At 45.9% G+C, this 23,279-nt stretch overlaps 1 protein-coding gene and 1 pseudogene across 1 annotated transcript in view; both read left to right on the top strand.

Annotated features, from left to right (window-relative positions):
- LOC136658819 (polypeptide N-acetylgalactosaminyltransferase 17) overlaps positions 1-12,793 on the top strand; it is a 37,716-nt gene extending 24,923 nt beyond the window's left edge. The window contains exons 3-6 of the mRNA XM_066635708.1: positions 523-660; positions 3,472-3,567; positions 8,124-8,291; positions 9,016-12,793. Of these exons, the coding sequence (XP_066491805.1) occupies positions 523-660; positions 3,472-3,567; positions 8,124-8,291; positions 9,016-9,144 (531 nt within the window). The 3' untranslated portion in view covers positions 9,145-12,793. The remainder of the gene's footprint in view (positions 1-522; positions 661-3,471; positions 3,568-8,123; positions 8,292-9,015) is intronic.
- LOC136659776 (5S ribosomal RNA) lies at positions 2,826-2,939 on the top strand (annotated as a pseudogene).
- Positions 12,794-23,279: the final 10,486 nt, after the last annotated feature.

Raw genomic sequence — 23,279 nt, 5'->3', positions numbered from 1 at the left:
GTGAGTCCCAATGCAATTTGCAGGGGGTCATGATGTGATGCTCCCTTGTAGTGCTGCAAAGCGTTATTGTGTTGCAACCCATGCTGAGGACAAGGTAGGTCACAGTGCCATAATGTTTGGGAACCACTGGCCCAATGTGCTTGCAGTTATTTCATTGTATGTCGACTTCGTAGGCAGTTGGCTAGAGGACAGGTGGACAGATCACTCAACTGGAGCCAGGTGCAGCATGGACACACAGAATGGATGTACCCAGAACTGAATGGCACCTTGCCTTTGAGCTCGTGTTTAGCCCAGGAATTTGCTCCTCTTACCCAAACTGAGCAGACCCTTCACTGGTGCACAATCCATGCCTTCTTTTTCATTTGACCAGGCTTTGATAATTTCAGCAGCCTAGTTCAGGAGGATAGGTTGGAGCAGTCTCTGTGGAGAACTTTGAACTATAGGCAACTGTCTTGGAAGTCCGTGAAACTTAGTATTGTAGTTACCGGAAAGCAAGGTACCTTAAGAACATCTCTTTTTCAGAATCCAGGAATTGATATCGGGGATGTCTCGGAGCGAAAAGCGCTAAGGAAGAGCTTGAAGTGTAAGAACTTCCAGTGGTACCTGGACCACGTCTACCCAGAAATGAGAAGATACAACAATACCATTGCATATGGGGAGGTAATGATGAGAAAATGGTAGTGGCTCAGAGAGGAATCAGAGTGGGCTGAAAGCTCTCAACAGAGAACAGAGTTGACCCCTTTTTGGGAGAGGGAACAATTTTATTGAATTTTTTGGAGTTGGAGTCATGTACCAATCTTATCTAACTTGTAGATTTAATGAGACCATTGAGTGCCTTGCTCCACCGGTAATGTGATCATGGAAGCCCTCCATCCCTAGAGTCTGTCTTTAGCATGACAGGTGCACATGGAAGAGGCTCCAGAGCACTTTCCCCCTCATGCCTTATCTTCCTGAAGTGTTTTGCTTCAGCAACCTCTCTCTATCCTTGCCTGATGCCACAACTGAAACAGCGTCAAGGTCTTAGATTTGCCGGCTGCTGGGAGGCAAACTGGGAGGAAGAGGGCTAGGGAGAGGCGTCCTTGCAGGGAGCTGACCAAACCAACCCTGAACCCAAATGTAAAAACCAGTTCTGATGGGTTTTCAGTGAATGAGTAGTAAGCACAAAACACAAACTCTCCTAGTTGCCTTGAACAAAACCGCCAACCCCACAAAGTTGTAACCGGTTCAAAATAAGTGGTTCAATAATTAAAGTACTGGAGGAGGGGGAGAAGAAGAAACTCTGCTGGATCAGGCTGAAGGCCTATCTAATTCAGTGCCCTGTTTCTCTCTGAGAAACCCCAAAGCAAGAGAGAACAGTATACACCACCCACACACACACTAGTTACTGTACCACTAGTGTCATAAGAACATAAGAACAGCCCCACTGGATCAGGCCATAGGCCCATCTAGTCCAGCTTCCTGTATCTCACAGCGGCCCACCAAATGCCCCAGGGAGCACACCAGATAACAAGAGATCTGCATCCTGGTGCCCTCCCTTGCATCTGGCATTCTGACATAACCCATTTCTAAAATCAGGAGGTTGCACATACACATCATGGCTTGTGACCTGTAATGGATTTTTCCTCCATAAACTTGTCCAATCCCCTTTTAAAGGCGTCCAGGTCAGACGCCATCACCACATCCTGTGGCAAGGAGTTCCACAGACCAACCACACGCTGAGTAAAGAAATATTTTCTTTTGTCTGTTCTAACTCTCCCAACACTCAATTTTAGTGGACGTCCCCTGGTTCTGGTGTTATGTGAGAGTGTAAAGAGCATCTCCCTATCCACTCTGTCCATCCCCTGCATAATTTTGTATGTCTCAATCATGTCCCCCCTCAGGCGTCTCTTTTCTAGGCTGAAGAAGCCCAAACACCGTAGCCTTTCCTCATAAAGAAGGTGCCCCAGCCCTGTAATCATCTTAGTCGCTCTCTTTTGCACTTTTCCATTTCCACTATGTCTTTTTTGAGATGCGGCGACCAGAACTGGACACAATACTCCAGGTGTGGCCTTACCATCGATTTGTACAACGGCATTATAATATTAGCTGTTTTGTTCTCAATACCCTTCCTAATGATCCCAAGCATAGAATTGGCCTTCTTCACTGCTGCCGCACATTGGTTGACACTTTCATCGACCTGTCCACCACCACCCCAAGATCTCTCTCCTGATCTGTCACAGATCTGTCACAGATCTGTCTGAAGCAGATGTTTAGAGGGGCCATAGCTAAGCAGTAGAACATCTGCTTTGCATGTTGAAAGCCCCAGGTTCAATCCCCACCATTCCCAGAGGCGTCTAGGAAAGGGACCCACCTGAAACCTTTGAGAGACTCTGTCGGGCAGCCCAGATGACAATGAACTAGATGGACCAAGAGCCTGACTCGAGAAAAGGAGCTTCATGTGACCAGACAGTTAGAAAGTACAGTGGGCCCTGAGTATCAGTGGATGCTGTACCTGGGGTTGGAGGACCTCAGAGACCTCCCGGACATGACTGGAAGTCACTTCTGGTTCTTGCCAGCATCTTCCAGTTGCATCCAGAGGTATTTAGAGGTATGCAGCCTCCAGGTAAATTATTGTGGTGCCATGCTGGGCACCCTGAAGATTTAATTATCCGTGGATTTTGGTATCTGTGAGAGGGTCCTGGAACAGACCCTCTGAACATAATGAGATGCCAAACCTGAACACTTCTTGACTGTTAAGTTCATCCCTGCTATGTATATGACTGGGAAAGACATGGGAATGGTGATTCCATCACATCTCTTCAGGCCCCAGATGAAAACATGAACCTGCTAACTGTTACCCTGGACATGCCCGATCTTGTCTGATCTCGGAAGCTAAGCAGGGTCAGGCCTGGTTAGTACTTGGATGGGAGACGGCTTGGGAATACCAGGTGCTGTAGGCTTATACCATAGTCTTTCGAGACTGAAGGTTGCCAACCAATGTGATACCACCTGGATAACCCCAAACTGGATTTGTAAGCCACCAGCTTTGAAAACTGGGCAAAAGACTGAAAGAAAAAAAAGGCTCATTCCCGAAGTCATTTTCTACCAATGTCATATTCTCTGTGCAAATCATTTATTTATGAACAGACATTTTGCCGCTTTGAGATGAAATTTCACTGCCTGCTTCTGGCAGGAAGAATCCTGTCCCGATTACCATTTGAAAAGGTCTGGGGAATTGTCAGATCTCCCTCTTTGAAGGGAAGTGCTTGATTGAAAAGAAAAGAAGCTGTTAAACAAATAGTTTGCAGGCATACACCGATATATAGGTGGTGTCAAATGAAAAGGCACCTGTGTTCAAGAAAACACAATGTTTGAGACACAAACCCCCCATTAACTGTTAAAAATGGTGGTCATCAGCTATTGAATTGTGTGTGTTCCTGTTAAGAGCCCTGCAGGATGTTAATTTTTGGTCTTCTTTCGAATTTGCTACAGCTCCGCAACAACAAAGTGAAGGACGTCTGCCTGGACCAAGGGCCTCAGGAGAATCACACCGCCATCCTGTACCCGTGTCACGGGTGGGGGCCACAGGTTAGAACTCACATTGGTTACCATTAGGCGGGTGCAAGGATTCAGGCCACCAAAACTGGGGGAACGGTTTGGAATATGGATATCACTCGTCCTATTCAAAATCAAGTACCTTCAAGAGTTCTTTGTTTTCAGCTCAGACAATAATCTGGGCCATAAACACCTTGGTGTGTGTCTCACTGCCTCTCCACACCTCCCTAGCGTATCTTGGTGGCTTCTGTAACAGGAGAGCAAGCAACAGAGATGGAGATCTTGAGGCCCCCATGACCACTTGAAACTTTAGCATCCCAGGGGCTTGGTGCCCTGAAATATATTCATTTTTCTGTGATATTTCCTAGGGTCCTTAGCATCAGGATCTGGATCTGGGTAACAGGGAGGAAGGCAGCTTCTTAAAACTTAAGGACTCACCCTCTCTGCTGCGCATTTGCCACCTTTGCAGTTAAGACTGGGACAACAGTGTTTGGACTCTATTTGAGGAAGGTTGCTCAGAATTCCCATAGCATGCATCTCAAGCATTCAGAAGAGTGCTCAGTGTAGAGGCACTTCAAGCTCCCTGAAATACAAATTGACTCAGAAGACACTGAACTGTTGCCCAGTTGAAGAGAGGTGGACTTACTTCTAAGCTGTTGAAATCAAGTATGTGGTAAGAGGGAGATTTGTTGGATCACTAGTGGTGGGGTGATAGAAATGTAGGAGATGATGGGGTGGGAGGTGAAAGAAATAGACTTCCTCTCTGCTTTAAATTTAAATCTGAGATGGAGAAAAATTCAGGGGTGGTAACAATTGCTTCACTGTGACGCATTGCAAGGCACCAAGGTTTGTATCTCTGAGCCAGGAATATGATCTTAGTGACATTTCTTAGCATTTTCCACTGATATAATAATAATGTTCCATTGTGAGGTTTCCAATAATATGATGTCCCAGGAGCACTTTGAAGACTTGACAGTGTTATGCAAATGCTTAATAACATTATTAAATACTGTGGATATGACATTGTCATCTCATGGGAGGTGCAAGGCTGGCCAATTTTTCTGACACCTTACGTCTCTGCAAAGATGTCAGCCTTGAGGAGTACCCCATCTTGGGGAAATACAATTAATCTGAATTAGTCTGTTTAATTTAAGTTTACTGCCAGCCCGCAGATTCTGAAAGAGCAAGAGTAGCGTGATGCGGGCCGACACAACTTTAAGTCAGTCTGATCGCCTCGTTCGGAAGATTAATATCGACCATCTGTCGTCCTTCATTACGGTTCCTGTCTGGTTTCTCATCCAAATGGAAGAAAGTTAATTATATTTCTTCAAACCAACCAAATGAAGGCTGTGATTACCTTCATGGAGTAAAAAGGGGAATGGTTTAAAGCTTGGTGTTTTAGTCTTGGCATAATACATGTTTGTCATTAAATAGTTGCAGTAAGGGCAGTTACAAGTGCCCCCCGCCCCAGTATCAGTGGATGATATGTTTCTGCCACCATGGATAACTAAACTGCAGATAAAAGGGGGCCCAGTTCTTACTGTAGCACCAACCACCCATGTCTTTTCCTTTGTAGCCTTGCACATGCCTGATCTTGTCTGATATCAGAAGCTAAGCAGGGTCAGGCCTGGTTAATACTTGGATGGGAGACCGCTTGGGAATACCATGTGCTGTAGACTTATACCATGTAGTCTTTCGAGACTGAAGATTGCCAACCAACCAGAGAGGAACACAAAAAAACAGTCACCTGGAACGCTCAAGGTGGGAGACTGAGACTAAAAGAACAGGAAGCAGGAAGCTTCCTGTCTCCTGTTAGCATTCTGGATGTCTCCTTCCTCTTGTGTTTGGTCTTGACTGCTTCTTCTCATGTCAGGTTATAGCATTCTATAACAGGCTGCAAAGGAAGAGATGTTAACGCTTGGTGTCAGAGCAAAATAAAATGGATAATGGGCATAAGAACTTAAGAAGAGCCCTGCTGGATCGGGCCCAAGGCCCATCTAGTCCAGCCTCCTGTATCTCACAGCGGCCCACCAAATGCCCCAGGGAGCACACCAGATAACAAGAGACCTCATCCTGGTGCCCTCCCTTGCATCTGACACAGCCCATTTCTAAAATCAGGAGGTTGCACATACGCATCATGGCTTGTAACCCGTAATGGATTTTTCCTCCAGAAATTTGTCTAGTCCCCTTTGAAAGGAATCTAGGCCAGATACCATCACCACAGCCTGTGGTAAGGGGTTCCACAGACCAACCACATGCTGAGTAAAGAAATATTTTCTTTTGTCTGTCCTAACTCTCCCAACACTCAACTTTCGTGGATGTCCCCTGGTTGTGGTGTTGTATGAGAGGGAAAAGAGCATCTCTCTATCCTTCCCGTGCATAATTTTGTATGTCTGAATCATGTCCCCCCTCAGGCGCCTCTTTCTAGACTGAAGAGGCCCAAACGCCGTAGCCTTTCCTCATAAGGAAGGTGCCCCAGCCCAGTAATCATCTTAGTCGCTCTCTTTTGCACCTTTTCCCACTATGTCTTTTTTGAGATGTGGTGACCGGAACTGGACGCAATACTCCAGGTGTGGCCTTACCATCGATTTGTACAACGGCATTATAATATTAGCCGTTTTGTTCTCAATACCCTTCCTAATGATCCCAAGCATAGAATTGGCCTTCTTCACTGCCACCGCACATTGGGTAGACATTGGGCTTGCAGGAGGTGGATAAGTGAACCTGCAAATTAACAGTTTAGTGAATCCGTGGATGCGGGTGAGTCCGTGGATGCGGAATCTGTGGATACAGGGGGAAGCCTTACTTTTCCACATTGCCTCCTCGGGTCTTTGCACCCAGTTTGTGCAGAAATTTGCACCAGGCAGCCACATCCACTCCACATCACCCCAGAAAGCTCTGCGTGCCGATTTCCTGGGGGAAGCAGCTGCCCTTTGCAAGTTTCTACACAGATCAGGCATGAAGATGGGACGTGGGGGGGGGAGGGCAGAATGGTAAGTCTTAGCTACCACTGCTCCACACCGCACCCAAGATGGGCCAGAGTTTGAAGGCCTCTGGTTAAGGCTCAAGGCTGGCCCTACCATGCAGAGTGATTCCATGAACTGAGCAGAGTGAAGCAGGTCGCTTTGAGTTTGTGAACTATTTCCATGGGGTAACCCCACCCATCACATCACCCATTTCCATGGGGCAACCCCCCCATCACCTTCCCCAAAGATGCCCTGAAGAGGAAGGAAGGCAAAATAGATTCATGATGCTTTTTCTCATCCCCTTTCTCCCTCTTCTGTTAGAAAGCTGGTGGCATTTGAAAGAAGGAAGGAAATGAGAGTGTTGTTTTAATACAGACAAAAGAGAAAAAGAAGGGAGGCGTCCTGATGTTGCTCCTGCCCAGTCTGCGGCCTTATCCTGTTCAAAACCCAATAAATTGACGAGGCTCGTTCACAAAACAGTCGCGGAGAAAGCCGAGCAGACATCAAGCAGCCTCTCTTGGCTTCAAGGCGAACGCCTCCTTGATGCTGCCTCTGGCTTCGGCACAGACGCTCCGGAGATAATTGCTCGAGCAAAGATAACTGCAGTCCTCCAGCTGGTGTTCTGCCTCTCTGTTTAACGTCTCGGGAGCGGAGAGGCCTGGTTAATTAATGCTCGGAATGTGGCCTGTTTGTCTGTCGGAGAAGGGAGGGATTAAATAATTTAATAAGCAGCTGGGTATATTTTTCTTGCCACCCCTTTTTTTTTTTTTCAAACCAAGAACAACCAAACCTCAAGCAGGAAACCTGCCATCCATTTCTGGGGCATGCCCTCCATTGAAGTCAGATAGAAGTGGCCCTGTTGAGTTTGGCATTGGTCAAATACCACCAGCTTTTCTTGGTAGTTGTTTTAAGCAGATGTCTCCCCTCCCATTGCAACGAATGAGTGAATATGATGACGTCACACTTGGTCAACTCAGTCCATTTCTGCTGCAAATGTCTAGTATGGTGGTTCCCAAACTGGGCCGCAGCACCCTAGAGCATCACAGTGAACTCACAGGAGTGCCATGGGATGTCCCGAGTGCCCCCTTCCTCCTGGTTCTCCCGGGTGCTGCCATTGGTACTGACCAGGATTGCACGAGATCTCACACTATTCTCTTGAGATCTCACGCTATTCATGCAAGATCTAGTGCTATTCTTGTGCGATCTAGTGCTATTCTCACGAGATCTGTGGCACAGCGGTGTCGCGAAAGAAGGGTGACGTGACCTAGGAAAGTTTGGGAACTGCTGAACTGGTATCTTGAACATAGAGTCAGCCAGATGCACCTGAAAGCCAGAAGCTCCTTCCCTGAACTGTTTTTGCCTGGCAACTGTTATTCAGTGGTATATGCACCTTTAGGTCACCCTTGGGCCACCTAGGCCAATATTGTATACACTGACTGGCAGCCTCTCTCCTGGGTTCCCAGCAGGGGTCATTCCCACGCCTACTTGATGTCAGGGTTTGAACCTGGGACCTTCTGCATACAAAGCAGGGGACTCCACTGAGCTTTGGCCCAATCCGATGTTTATATGATGCTGAAGCAGTTCCCTCTATAGTCCTGTCTCTTTCCTCTTTCCCTCCTTCAGCTTGCCCGCTACACCAAAGAAGGATTTCTTCATTTGGGGGCTCTCGGGACCACGATCCTCCTTCCTGATACCCGCTGCCTGGTGGACAACATGAAAAGTCGGTTCCCCCAGCTCCTCGACTGTGAGAAAGTCAAGAGCAGTCTCCATAAACGCTGGAACTTCATACAGGTCTGTAACAGATGGAATTGGGACCAAAGGCAAAATGCACCCATTCTCAGACCAAGGATCACTGCCCAAGCCGCCATAAGAACATAAGAACAACCCCACTGGATCAGGCCATAGGGCCATCTAATCCAGCTTCCTGTATCTCACAGCGGCCCCACCAAATGCCCCAGGGAGCACACCTGATAACAAGAGACCTGCATCCTGGTGCCCTCCCTTGCATCTGGCGTAGCCTATTTCTAAAATTAGGAGGTTGCACATACACATCATGGCTTGTAACCCATAATGGATTTTTCCTCCAGAAACTTGTCCAATCCCCTTTTAAAGGCATCCAGGCCAGATGCCGTCACCACATCCTGTGGCAAGGAGTTCCACAGACCAACCACACACTGAGTAAAGAAATATTTTCTTTGTCTCTCCTAACTCTCCGAACACTCAATTTTAGTGGATGTCCCCTGGTTCTGGTGTTATGAGAGTGTAAAGAGCCTCTCTCTATCCACTCTGTCCATCCCCTGCATAATTTTGTACGTCTCAATCATGTCCCCCCTCAGGCATCTCTTTTCTAGGCTGAAGAGGCTCAAACGCCGTAGCCTTTCCTCATCACCCACTACCATTGCATGCTACTAAATTGATCCACGCAGTCCACACTGCATAGGAGGGGGGGAATTTCAACTCGCTTCTAATGTATGCATTGATTTTTTTGTTTGTTTGTTTGTGTTTTTCTTTTTAGAACGGTGCGATTTTAAATAAAGGGACAGGACGTTGCTTGGAAGTTGAAAATAAAGGCATGGCGGGTATGGATCTTATACTCCGCAGCTGCACAGGACAAAGGTGGACAATTAAGAATTTCATCAAATAGAAGGCCCATCATCTTTTTCTCAAGGACTCGTCAAACTGAGCTCTCCGAAGCAGAGACATTTCAAACACGCCCTCTGCTCTCCACAATATCAGGGAAGTGTGTTAAGGGAAGAGAAGATTTGATTTTTTTTTCTTAAGTTTTATTTATTGAAACCTCGTTATTTCTCTGTTTGATGGGTGAATCCATCCCTGCAGTCTTCTTCAAGTGAGGCCTCAGCTATTCTGCTGGAAAGATTATCCTAAAATCTTGTGAACTTTTCCCCCCTAAAGTAACATTGCCTTTCCTAAATAATGGATAAGCCAAACTTATGAGTGTCTCAGAAAGCAAGTCTTGGAATTTTTTTTTTTTTAATGGACATATCTAGCAAGGGGAATAATATACTAACCTTGATCTCTGTGATGGTCGGAGGATCGCTGGAAATCCATGGTTTTTGATCCTCTTCCAAGCTGATGCTACAAGGCAGCCGTTGCTCCCTAGGTTGGCCAGTACAAGAATCCTGCTTCCCTAATCCTGGACACATCCCATAGACTTCACACAAAATGTGTTCTCCGTCCCAAGCACACTGTCTGCTTCACTCAGTTGGCCACAGGGAACAACCGAAAGCCCAGCGCTGGTTGTTCAAAGCCAGAAGGATGGAAGAACTGAAAACTGGCCCCCTCTCCTCCTTTTGCCAGCATTGAAGAAAAAAATGCACTATTGAAAATGAACATGCCAAGAATCAGTATTGGGAGGGGCTCTTTTAATGAAGACTCAGTCAAGTACTGATGCAATGGGATTAATTTTTGTGTTTGTGTGGTTTTTAATGTGCTGTCATCATAATAACTTTGTTTTTTTTAAAAAAAAAAATCCTAATTTAATCTTGTGCAATTGTGTGTTAGATGCCAGGAAACACTTGCTTTCCTTCCAGAAATGTATCTTGTGTTGCCATTGGCTGCTTTGCCAAGTTTTGGGCACCTGCGACCTGTCTTTTCTTCCTTCGTCATTGGCTATCGACAAAGATCTGATTTCTAGTAACAGATTTGCTGCAGCGAGTGTAAGACTCCTTCCCTTAGTGGAACCAATGGCCACTAGAAAAAAAAGGAAGCACAATATGTAATTGATGTGCAAAATGTGCTGGGAGAACCACTGGATTTGGTGGCTTTAAATGGAGGGTAGATAAATTCAAGAAAGGTGGATCTATCTATGTCAGTGATGGTCAAAAGGAACATCCGTGCTTAGAGACATGGGGAGATGGCCAGAGCTGGGGATCCCACCCTTTGCATGCACAAGTTTCCCTAATCAACCTGTTATTTCCAGTAAAAAAATATATATATATCTTGGATAGCAGGTGATGGGAAAGGCCTTTCTGCCTGGGACCTGGAGAGCTGCCTCTGGTCAGAGCAGACAAGACTGAAACAGGTGGACTCCTAGCAGTTCCAATTGTCCCTAAGCTTTGTATGCTGCTGAATATTGCTTGCTCAGGAAATAATCTGGAAGGAGGGGGCTATTGGCTTGCCAAAGCATCTGCCTGGCCATCACGGGAAACAAGATGTTAGACCAGATGGCTCTTTGTTTGGGTCCAGCAGGGCTTTCCTTGTGTTCTTATGTAGGGACATTCCCTTGGTTTATGTTCTGGAGACAATGGACCTCAGCTGGAGACGCTCTAGGAGGATTTCCTGCTACAGACAGGGGGTTGGACTAGATGACCTTACGGATCCCTTCCAACTCTATAATTGCTGGCCTAGTGGGAGAGCCAGAGGGACTTCATTGCACTTGGGCCAGGACAACCTTGAGTTCCAATCCCTGTTCAACTGTGATAATTAAAAGGAACCTGCCTCCTCTGAAGCATGGAGAGGAGAAAGGCCGTGGCTCGGTAGCAGAGCACAGGCCTCTGTGTGTACATAAGGCCCCGGCAGCAATCCCAGATATATCCTGGCAAAATGATTTGAGTAGCAGGTCTGAGGGCGATTGGGGGAAGCTTGGTAGGATGAAGAAGAGGGTGCAAATCGTGAGAAAGAATTCAACACCCACCATGAACTTAACAGCATTTCCTGGTTTTTCATGAAGGGAAAAGTCTGATTCAGCATCAGGTGTCAAAGAATGGGGTCCCAGGTGCAAAACCAGGTATGTCTAATCATTTTTCTTTGCTCCTTTTGGGTGATGGCAGATCCACTGTGCCCATATCGCACATAGAATGGGAAAGTCCTTTCAGGTTATGTAAAAAAATTGCTTACTGGGTGAGGTGTTGGCAGGGAGCAACCCTGATGCTTCCTTGAGGTTGTGGGTCACGTGATTATTTGGATCTTAACCGTGACACTTATTCTGCATGGGGACGTCCTTGTTTTCTTGGGCAAATGGCTCCACCGAGCTCTCTGATCCTTTAACCCTCGGTGGGCCTGGCTCACAAGGCCAGCACTGGTGGCGGTAAAGCCTGGTGCTGGGTCTGTCCCCCCCCCCCTTGGTACCCTGTTCACTCTCTGATTGCACAGAGAGTGATACATGCCACCGGTATGGAGGGTCCAGGTGTCAACATGAGTAGCCTCTGATGGGCATGAGCTCCTTCACCAGCACCTGCCCTGATGCCAGCAGAGCACTGCAAGGGCCCGAATTCTTCATCAGCTTGGATTAAAATCCCTGGGGAAAAGCCATTGTACAACAGCCACTCAGTGACATGTTATTAGCCATGCCAGAGAGGAGAGGATTTGCGAGATCATGCATGTCTCCTCATCTCTTTCTTCCAGCGGCAGACCACCGCACTTTGTTGAGTCCAGAAACTGAGCCATGATGTCAATCTAAATGGGCCAGGCCAAATATCTTCCTCTTTACTCCCAGTGATGTTAGACTGGGGATTAGACTGACATCTTCCAGCAGGTGGCATTTCAATTTCATTTGCTGGCCCTACTTACACCTAAGAAAACCATGCTCTGCTCTCTGTTAATGTACCTGCTTTCCAGGTCCATTTAACTGTTAAGGGTTGAGGATGTAACGGCTGAATAAATGAGTGGTCTCAAATCTGCTCACTAAAATGATTCCAGGACCCCCACGGATACTGAATTCCACGGATAATCAAGTCCATGGAAGGACCCCCAGAACACCTCTGGATGCAAACGGAGGACGCTTCAGGTCACATCCTGGGTGTGTTTTGAAGCCCTCCAGCTGCTGACTTGGCATCCTCAGATATCAAACCTGCGGGTGTCAAGACCATAGATAAGGCCTGCCAGCCCTGGAATTCTGGAAGCCCGAGCAGTTCTCTGGCTTGCGTCTGTGGGTGATTGGACCCAATCCCAAAGACTGTGCTGATCTTGTTTGCAGGCTGTTTGCCTGTGTGTCTTCCATTCCCAGAAGGTAACCTCCCTTTGAGGAGGTCAAGGATAGTGGTTCATGTTTCTGTAGTTTGTTGATTGGAGGAGAGTGTGACTTTTTTTGGAGCCAAGAGGCAATTGTCAAACCAAGGATACCCCTGTTGGACTCGTGGGGCTGGATCAGACTTGCTTCCCTTCACAGCCCTCCCCATGACCTTTTTAAAAAAAAACAACAAACAAACTTTGACTTGTTTCACATAATGTCCTGAATTTCCAAACTTGCAGTGAGTGTCTGTGGGAGCTATCAATGTGATTTTCTTTCTTCCTACTAGTCGCATCGTCTACTACAATAAATTTTAGCAAAGTTACATGCGTCAAGGTGTCGTCCCATCATTTCTGCATCAAGAGTCCACAGCTATCGCTTAGGGCACTGTTCAAGGTGAGCAACAGCACACTGGGGGGTGCGCAAAAAAATGTTGATTTTCATTGCTGTTTTTCTTTCATTTTGTTATCAAAAACGGTAGAGGAGACCACTATTTAACAATGTCCCTGGTTACAATGGCGTCACTAGGGTTTTCATCAAAAATCAGTTACCAACCGTGGATTTTGAACAATATAAAACATAAGGAAAACTAGAATAATGCAGAAGAAATATACACGTAATATTTTCATATAAAATGTATAGGAAATATAAACACCAAATAGCTATATTTGCTTGCACTCTTGCACTCTCGCTTGCACTCTTTTTATCAGTGTTTCAATATAAAAAATTCAAATCAAAGTATGTAAACCAAGAATGAAGCCACTCCCTGTGTATTTCCATGGAATGGTCTTCCTCAGTAGCCTGGAGAAGAGTAACTGTAGAATTCAAGTCATCTGAATGCTGCACTATTTCAGTGGTTCCCAAACTTTTTAGCATTGGGACCCACTTTTTAAAATGACACTCTTATTGGGACCCACCTAGATTTGCAAGACTTTAAAAAAAAAAAAAGATCTGGAAAGAAATAATACTTTTATTTATTTACTTACAAGTAATATTTGTTTCTATATTTACAAAAAACTCCATATATTATTCATCATGAAGCAGCCCTTTCATGAATGCTCTCATTCCTTTCCCACATTTCTCCCTCCCAAAAATTTTTTTAAAAATAATAAAATCTTTTGAATTTTTTAAAATTATTTATCAACTATGGGCGCAATCCTAACCTAACTAAGGGCACAATCTACTCAGAAGTAAGTCCTATTTTGTTCAGTGGGGCTTACTCTTAGGAAAGTGTGGTTAGGATTGCAGCCTAAGACACATTTATCTCCCTATATTTACACATACTTGCAAACTGCAGGATTTCAGCCCCTTGCAAACCCCAGGAGTTGCGCTCTTTGCAGGGCAATTAGCAGATATCTTGCAAACTCCAGGAGCTGAGCTGTTTGCAGGGCAATTAGCAGCTATCTGATTTTCGAATAGCCTCAAGGCTGGAGGCAATTGGTTATCTCATCTTGCCATTGTCTGTGGCAAGGTGCCATTGGAGGCTCTGCCCAGCCCTTCTTGACCCACCCAAAATTGGGTTGCGGCCCAGTTTGAGAACCACTGTGCTATTTCCCTGTAAATCTTCCCCAATATAGGACCAAAATGTCCACACTTGGAATTATCTGTCCAGGCGGTGACAGGATAATTCACTTTGAAATGCTGGCATCCTTTGGGGTTTTTTTTTTAAGCACTTGTGTAAACTCTCTACAGTGAGTCATCCTGGGTTAGCTCAAATGTGAACCACGTGCAATATCAAAATATAAAAGAGGAGCTGTAACACTGACCATGCCACTTTGCACATAGCTGGAATGGATCTGCCCTCTTGTGGGGATTAGGTGCATTGAACTGACTGGTACCACTTTTTTGTTAAGCAGATGGGTTGCATTTTTGATGGCCTGCACAAGAGTGCTTTAGTGAGGGATGCAGTGGAAATGAGGAAGAGATAGTGTGTGATGTCAGCAGACCTGTCACCCTTGTGTTGACAGGTCTGGGAAGTATAGAGTTAAATCCAGAGCTTTGAATTGCAGTGGGTATGGTTCACAGCTGCAACCAATTGGAGGTAATGAACACCTTGGAAATAAAAGTTGTGTCTGAAAGGGGAAGGGTTGAAGAGGAGAGGGAGACAGGCTGGAAGAAGGACTGACTGACTGACTGACTGACTGACTGACTGACTGACTGACTGACTGACTGACTGACTGACTGACTGACTGGTTTGTGGCTGCCACTCCCAGGAGCTGCTGAGAGTTAAGGTGTCTCTGCTGTGGCCGGAGAAGCACTGACTGGAGTAGGGAGGAAGGAGGACCTCTACAGTTTGAACAGGCAAGCTATCCTGGTGGTGGGGTTCAGGGGCGCTTGTTACAGGGGCGCTTGTTGGGGTAACTAGGGCTATTTTGGGGGGAAGAAGGGAGGCTAATTAGTCTAAAGTAGGCATAAGATCTCTAGAAAAACTTTTGATGGGACAATGGGCGGACTGTTGTGGGCTCAGTCCAAGATAAGCTCAGTCAATGAAGTGATTATTCCAAAAGACTGGATAAGTGCCTTGAGTTTTCCAAGCAATTTTTCATCAGTCTGAAGGAATTTCACATTTGGAAATCCATCACAAGTACAGTGGGTTCCTAAATGCTCTCCTTCAAGTCCTGACGACCCGGTGAGTCCCTGAACATTGTCCACACTGGCCTCTTCCTTCTTTTCACTGATTGCCTTCTGGCCTGCTTTGCCCATGGTAGCAGCACCTTGAAGAACTGGGTAACATCTTTCCCCTCTTCCTGTTTGGTCTTTCATGGGGAAAACAAGATTCTTCCAAGATCTTCGGAACTCCTGATGTTACTGTGCCAAAGAGAAACGGGGAGGGAAGCCTCTCGGGTCTCTGCTGTTGTTGCAGCTCTGTTGCCACCAACCTGACTGGGAAGAGCAGGAGGTCTGGTCTTCCTGGAGGTCTCTGCTGTTGTTGCAGCTCCAATCAGCAGAAACCTGATTGGAAAGAGCAGGAGGTCTGGTCTCCTGATTTGGGCAGGAGGTCTGGTCTAGAGGGTAGAGCCTCCGTTAGCCCGAAGATAACATCAGAAGGTCGCCAGTTCGAGGATACCAGCAGCTCTCTGAACGGCTGAGAATGGCGAGACCTTGAAGCAGCTGACAAGCTGAGCCGAGTGATTCCACCTGCTCTTGGTGTGAGTGAGAAGTGTCTTGGCTGCCCTCCATGTGAGAGAAGGAGCTGCTTGCCAGCCTGCGTGGGAGAACTGGAGGCCAGAAGTGAGACCAAACCAGGAAGATCCATCCTGAAATGTTGTTGGTTCTTGAAAGGGTGAACCTCTGTAAAAATTCCCTTGAGGGATTTAGAAATGCCTGCCTATGTAAACCGCCTTGAATAAAGTCAGAGGAGTAATCCGATGACCAGAAAGGTGGTATATAAATACCTAGTTATTATTATTAAGAGCATGCCAGGCCAAGTCAGGGGGTTCTTCTCTAGCTCCCATTGTGATCCAAATTTGCATCCCAAATCTCTCCTCCAATTCTGTGGCATAACTAACGGTGCCATGAAGAACTGCAGCCAAAAGACTATGGTCAAGCTAACATGGAATTAGAAATGCACGCATGACTTTCAAAATTTTTAAGCTAATCCCGCAGCGTAACAAGATACAAATTAGAACTGAATCATAATCAAGCTCTTTCCCCCATGATTTAAATGGAATAGTTAAAAGCTCTACTTAGGATTCCCCCCCCCCCATATAATGGGATTAATCTTCTGGCATCCTTTGTTTTAACGAGAAAAAAAATGACAAAAAATTAACCATTTTGCTTACATTGTCAGACAGTGTATCAGAATCAGGGAATTGGAGCTATTCTATAAATTACACAGAATGAGGTGGAAAAATGGAAGGTCAAATGGCACAAGGACCATATCAACATATAAAGCCAAGGGTGAGTATACTGAACACTTCCCCTACCTGCCTGTGCTTAACCTCTCCTCAGTCATCCCCTTCAGACACTCTTGGGAAGCCTCTCCTTCACACACATTTTATAAATGAACAACGCATGAAAAGAAACCCATATTCACCACAGATATACAGTAGTCCCCCAATATCACGTGGGTCCCATATCTGCAGTTTAACTTCTCTGCAGTTCACAAATATGGCAAGTCTTCTCCCCCAAATCTTGCAGGACACCTGCCCAGAGCACTCTCCAGCAGTTGTGCTTCCAACACCCGCCATATTGAGTTTTCTATAATGCAGTATGTGCATTGATGGGCACCAGTGAGACAGCCCAGGGGCCCATAGCAGACTTTGGCCAAGGACACCCTGTAGACCTTTCACTAATGCTGGAGTGACCATATTTTTAACTCCCTGGAAAAAGAAGCTTCCAGAATGTGGTGAACTGCTACATCAGGAAAAGGGCTTTGCTAAATCCTTCTCTTTGATTTGCTAAAATGCTTTATTAAGGATATTTTTTTAGTAAGGAGGGGGACATGGGGAAGTATTACAAAATCCTGCGTCTACGCCTAACCCTTGACTGCCCCTCCATCAGAGGACGCAGCACATGGTGTGGTTGCATTGGGGGAGTTGATAGTAGGGCTCTCTCTCTCTCTCTCTCTCTCAACATCATAGGGGACGTTAACTAAGCAGTGGCATAGCTAGAGGGGGTGGAAAGCACTAAATTTTCCAGGGAGCCTCACCACAGTGTACGCCTAACCCCTGACTGCCCCTCCATCATAGGACGCAGCACATGCTGTGTTGGTGTGGCTGCATTGGGGGAGTTGATAGTATGGCTCTCTCTCTCTCTCTCTCTCTCTCTCTCTCTCTCTCTCTCTCTCTCTCTCTCGTAACTTCATAGGGGACATTACTAACTAAGCAGTGGCATAGCTAGAGGGGGTGGAAAGCACTAAGTTCTTCAGGGAGCCTCACCACAGTGTGCAAGCAGCCCCTGCCCTCCGGAGCCATTCTGGCAAACTTAGTGCTCTGCATCCCTTCCAGCTACACCACTGTAACTAAGTAACATCACAGGGGAATGTTGATTTTTCAGCCAGGTATGTCACCAGTGAGTGTGGTACTGGAGCCTTGAGAAGGAAACGGGTAGCACAGTTCTTTTACTGCCCTCTTGTGGCTTTAAAAATGTAGGACGGCAACATTCCCAAAGAGATTGTTGCATAGAGAGTGGAAGCCAGGGCCTAGGAGAGGGGGGTAAAGGGGGTGATTTGTACCCAGGCCAGGGTCAAAAAGGGGGTCCAGGAGCCCAGAAATTTCCTGGGATCTGTCATTTTCCTATCTATTCAGACTGGTTGCCTGCATGGGATGCTGGGGACACTACCACAAGCATGCAGTTGCAGCCACTGGCAATGCTTAGGAGCAGTGCTTTTTTTGTAAAAGAAAAGGTGCAGGAACTCACAACTTGTTAATCTTTTATTTATTTATTTATTTATTTATTTATTTATAAACCATTTTTTATTGGAGAAATAAAATATTTTTTATGTGCTTCCCCCTAAAGATGAACTTACTTCTGAGTAGACATGCATAGGATTGGGCTGTCAATCTCCACATCCCCTTCCCCCTAGCTACTTTTTCTACACATGGGGAAAAATACTGTACAGGTGCACTTGTCGCGTGTAGTATGTAGTGTGGCACTACTTCGAGGAGAGGAAGGAGTGAATGGATTCCGAAAAATGGCTTACATGAGTTCCATGTAGTAAAATTACTCTAAGCAACTGTGGGAGTAAGAACAAAAAAGGAATTCTTACACGAGAGGGGTCCTTAGGTGCACATAGAAACAGCTACGTTTGCAAACAAGCGATTAAATATGGTTTAATTCAGGTATCAGAATACTCTGTGTCTTTGGAAAGGCGCTTGGCATGCAATTGTATGTTCTCTGCTGCCCTGAGCAGCCGCTTTGCATTGCTGGAGAGAAGCTGCAAACGCTGGCTGGCGGAGAGCATGCTTGTGGGGGAAGAATGAGGAGGATCTCTGGCAAGGCTGGACAGCACATTGTACACACGTAGAATCCCTTTTCACCTGCCCTTAGCAGGTGAAAACGGGTGCAGATATATATCTCTGCCAGGATTAAGAGCCCAATCCTAGGTATGTCTACTCTGAAGTAAGTCTCGTTCTAGTCAATGGAGCTTACTCCCAGGAAAGTGCCTAGGATTGCAGCCTAAGAGCCCAATCCTATACATGTCTACTCAGAAGTCCACTTTAGTGAATGGGGCTTACTGTGGATAGGATGGCAGCCTCAGGGCCCAATCCTGTGCCTGTCGACTCTGCCTCTGTTTTGCTCCCCCCCTCCTGGAATGCCTCCGAAGGGGAGGGGCCCCTGCAAAAAGGTGCCAGAACTCCGTGTCCCCCCCTGCGTTCCATTAGAAAAAAAGCCCTGCTTAGGAGTGTGTTTGGTTTTCCACATTACTGTATCTATCTGCCGATGCCACATGGGCGGGTAGACCAGGGCTCAGAAGACTTTTCTAGCGGTCTCCACTCTCTCCCCATCCTGTTTTGCCCCTCCCTGCCCCCCATTCTGCTTGCCCATCACCACCTTCCCCCACTCTCTCACCCCTTCCCCTTTGCAAAGAAGCCCCAAAGAAACTTTGTACCCCCTGATAAAATTCCTCTCAGAGGCCCCGGTGGAGGCTAGGTAAAAACATAATCCGTGGCAATGCAGGGGCAATAACTGCCAAGCATTCTGTTATTCTGGTGCCTGGTAAAATGTTTGCAACAGAGACCACCTGGGACGGTCTGCGCATTGCTGTTCTCAGTTTGAAGGTGTGACTAAGTGCCTGAATGCTCCACCCTGTTGATGCCACATCCACTTCTCACTTGCTGGCCTTGGAAAACAAGTGAAATGAAGAGGTTGATGGGGGCAGCTTACCTCCTCCTCTGTTTCCTGCTCCTTTAGCGTTACCACTGAAGCTCGTGGTGGTGGATCTAGAAGAAGTTATACATGTAGGCCCTCCTTATTTGCAGATTCAGGACCCTTGGATTTGACTTAACACAGGTCCTGACTCGTGGCTGGAGAGCCTCATCTTACCTCCCCAAAGCAACCAGAACTTTCCAGTCACATCAGGGACGTATCCTGAGGAATAGGGAGGCTGCACACATCCTCCCCACACCTCAAAAGGCCTCCCAGAGGTTTCTGAGGGGCATTTCTGGATTTATGAAAAAAAAACCAAAATTTGAATTTTGGTTTTATGGAAAACCAGATGTGCCTCTCAGAAACCTCTGGGAGGCCTTCTGAGGCACATAGAGTTCACACATGGTGCTTCCAGAGGTCCACTGAGATCCCTACCCATGAATTTCATTATCTGCAGGTGTTGGTGTCTGCTCTAGGATCTCCTCTATGGAGAACTTGTGCAAGGAAAGCGCCCTACAGGTAGACCACAGCTGCGATACAAGGACATCTGCAAGAGGGATCTGAAGGCCTTAGGGATGGACCTCAACAAGTGGGAAACCCTGGCCTCTGAGCGGCCCGCTTGGAGGCAGGCTGTGCAGCATGGCCTTTCCTAGTTTGAAGAGACACTTTGCCAACAGTCTGAGGTTAAGAGGCAAAGAAGGAAGGCCCATAGCCAGGGAGACAGACCAGGGACAGACTGCACTTGCTCCCGGTGTGGAAGGGATTGTCACTCCCGGATTGGCCTTTTCAGCCACACTAGACACTGTGCCAGAACCACCTTTCAGAGCGCGATACCATAGTCTTTCGAGACTGAAGGTTGCCAATACATGATGGTGTCTGCGGATTGTCTGAGAACGGATCCCCCATGGATACTGAGGTCTGACCTGTATTGCAATCCCATTCTCCTTCTTGGAAAGTAGATTGAGTTTTGGCACATCACTGAAATTGTATTATTTGATAAAGCCGAGTAAGAGCTAAATCTGTGCCAGATTAATGAGGTGGCTGTCAGAAATGTGTACTTTAGAGAGAGAGAGGGAGAGAGTTATTGAGACTACTTTACGACCCCAAATGTATGCATGGTTCATTCATAGTGTGAGGTTAAGTGAATTACATTTGTAAAATACAAGAGACTATAAACTCCCTGACTGACATTATTGGCAAGAGATGAGACATAGGGTTTTGACCATAAATCCTGCAGTTGAATTGCAGCCTTTGAGCTAAACTAGACTTGATGAGGGGTCGGCCACGTTTGTTTGTTCATTTAATTATAGTATTACAGTGTTGATGCCCTACCAATCTCATAAGATTTTCATTGGACTTATTCAAGGCAGGCTGCCATTCAGTGCATTGGGCTTCCACAAAATAATTCTGTTTTCTCCATAGGTTCAAATTTCTTACACTGCAATCCTAACCACACTTTCCTGAGAGTAAGCCCCACTGAACAAAATAGGACTTACTTCTGAGTAGACCTAGTTAGGCTTGTGCCCTTAGTAGAGTAAGTTACAAAAATAAGAGTAGTTACATAGTAGAGTAGTTACAAAAGTTCAGTCAATGAACTTATGCAATGAATAAACGTGGTTCAAAATTATTTATTTCACTATTACAAAGTTATGTGTGTTCAGCTTTGTAAGAGTTGTAACTGAAACTGCATTTAATTATAAATGTTTTCTTTATTATCATCTACTTTTGCCCTTAACTGCAATTCCAGAAACTATAGAAGAATGGAAATTCCTTCTTTGTCTTGTAAAGAATCATTCTAGTAGTGTCCTTCATCCTACTATACAGAATGGTGGTGCCATTAGTACTGTGAGTTGGTCAAACTATATGTCTTGTCTCTTTGATGTATAAAGTAGGGGAAGATCAAATGATTTGGTAGAGGTGCTGGAAACTGTTTTTTGGGACGCATAATGCTAGCCTCAGATATGAGACCAGTATCACGATCTCCAAGTTCTTATCTGATTTCCTTTGGGAAAACTACATTTTCCATGGGACACCAGGTTTCTCTGGTGCATTGGGAAAGAGGAAAACCTCTCTCTTCTGACAGCTGGAATATTGATACTTCTACTGGTCCCCCTAAACCAGTAAGTGGTTAAAGGAGAGTTGAGGGTGCAGGTGGATGAGATGAACAAGAACAGTCTGGGATGGAGTGAGGGGGCTCATGATTTTGAGAGGTGTAGGTGAATTTGTTTTGTTGCTGCTGTTTTAAATGAGCTGGATGACTTTCCCATTTTTGACCATTGGTACTCCTTGGGGGAGACCTTGCTCAGCCATGTTGGCATTTTGGCATATTCTGCATACCCAGAGATGGAAAATAGGTGATAACCTTGTGTGATTCATGACATGACCTTCCTAGTCTTACCACCACATATTTGACCAGTCCCCTGCATTTTCCAGTAGCTGGAAACTGAGGGTGGGTGTGTGTGTGTGTGTGTGTGTGTGTGTGTGTGTGTGTGTGTGGCCAATATCAATCTCTTATGAAATCTTTATTCAAATTACTCGGGATGTTTAAATTAGTCAAACACTTTAGCTACACTTTCTACTGTAGCAAAAGACATTCCTTTATCTCCTCTTACGAAGTCTATTTTTTTTCTTTTGTAAGAACTGACATCAAATGCTTAATACTTTTATTTCCTGCATCTGTTGGTTTCTGTTGATGGTGTGGGGCTGTTTGTTTGTATGTTTTTTTTGGGGGGTGGGTCAGCATTGTACTACTTTCCTCTTTGGTTTGCTGCTGAGAAATTAAGGAGGTGCATCTACCACATGAGGTCATAATAATCACATCTCAGAAGCTAGCTTGCTCTGCGTAGGTATTCCTAGAGGGAATACAGTATTTGGAGAATGCTTCTAATGGACATTTGTCAAGCATCACTGTGGTGCAAGACACCCTTCAGAAATGCCATGACAGCCTGGTGGTTCTTTGGCAACATCAGAGACACTTTCAAAATTCCCCTTGTCCAGATTTGTCTCCAGATTTTGGAGTTCCCAGATAACCTGGTCTCATCTCTGAAGTGAGGTTCACTGCCTGGTAAGTCTGTGCGTGGCGCCCTTCCCTCTGTGACACCCAGGGCACATGCCCTGTCTTGCCATACCCAAGATACGCTGCTATCTTTGATGCTTTTCCATATGTTGAAACCTTGCACAAAGAATTCTTGCAGTGCCCCTATGTTCAATAGCACCACAACTGCATGTTTTATCAAAAGTGATACACAGTACAATTAATGCAAGGGATGGGGTAGGTAGAAATTAGGGCTGCTGCTGTGTAGCCAGGTTCTGGGCCTGTGTGTGCATGAGTGAACCCCCACCTTGCCCCAGCCTGTCCCGCGCACCCCCCCCCCACAACTCTGATTCCAGAATTCTCCCAGTTGGAACTGGAATTTGGAATTCTCCCAGTTGAACTGGAATTCAGGAAGAGGGGGGTATAGGCTAGAATGAAGCTGCTGAACAAGACAGACGTGGGAGAAGGAAAACTCATTTGCCTCGAAAGAGCATTTTATTATACCACTTGTGTGGTTGGGTGGAAAAATATATTCTTAAATCAGAAAATATATTCTTAAATCAGAGTTGGAATATACAGGATGAATATGAAAGCAACCTTCTGTCTTTAAGACAATCTTCATCCTATCCTTGTTCAGCATCTGGCAGTGATTCCCCCCCTTTGGAGTAACCTCAGTGCTTCTGCAAAGTCCGATGCCACACTTGAGTCATTTTAACATCCTAAATTTTGCAAATATTGGATTAGTTTTCTTGCAAGGAGCTCTGAAGGCTCTTGGATTGAAGCACAACTCTGTTATGGAAACAATAGCCCGGCAAACCCAGGAGGAAGAGAAAATGTGAGCTAGAAATTGAATGCCGTTCAATTTCAAAGAGGACGAAGAAATATTTTGAGACAGTTGGAGCACAAATTGACTCAGTGGCATAGCTTAGAGCAGGGGTGCTCAATAGGTGGATCACGATCTACCGGT

Source organism: Tiliqua scincoides, chromosome 8, assembly GCF_035046505.1.
Source record: "Tiliqua scincoides isolate rTilSci1 chromosome 8, rTilSci1.hap2, whole genome shotgun sequence".
NCBI classification, from domain to species: Eukaryota; Metazoa; Chordata; class Lepidosauria; order Squamata; family Scincidae; genus Tiliqua; species Tiliqua scincoides.
Note: the sequence above shows the minus strand (reverse complement) of the source record. Positions and strands in the feature narration are given on the sequence as shown.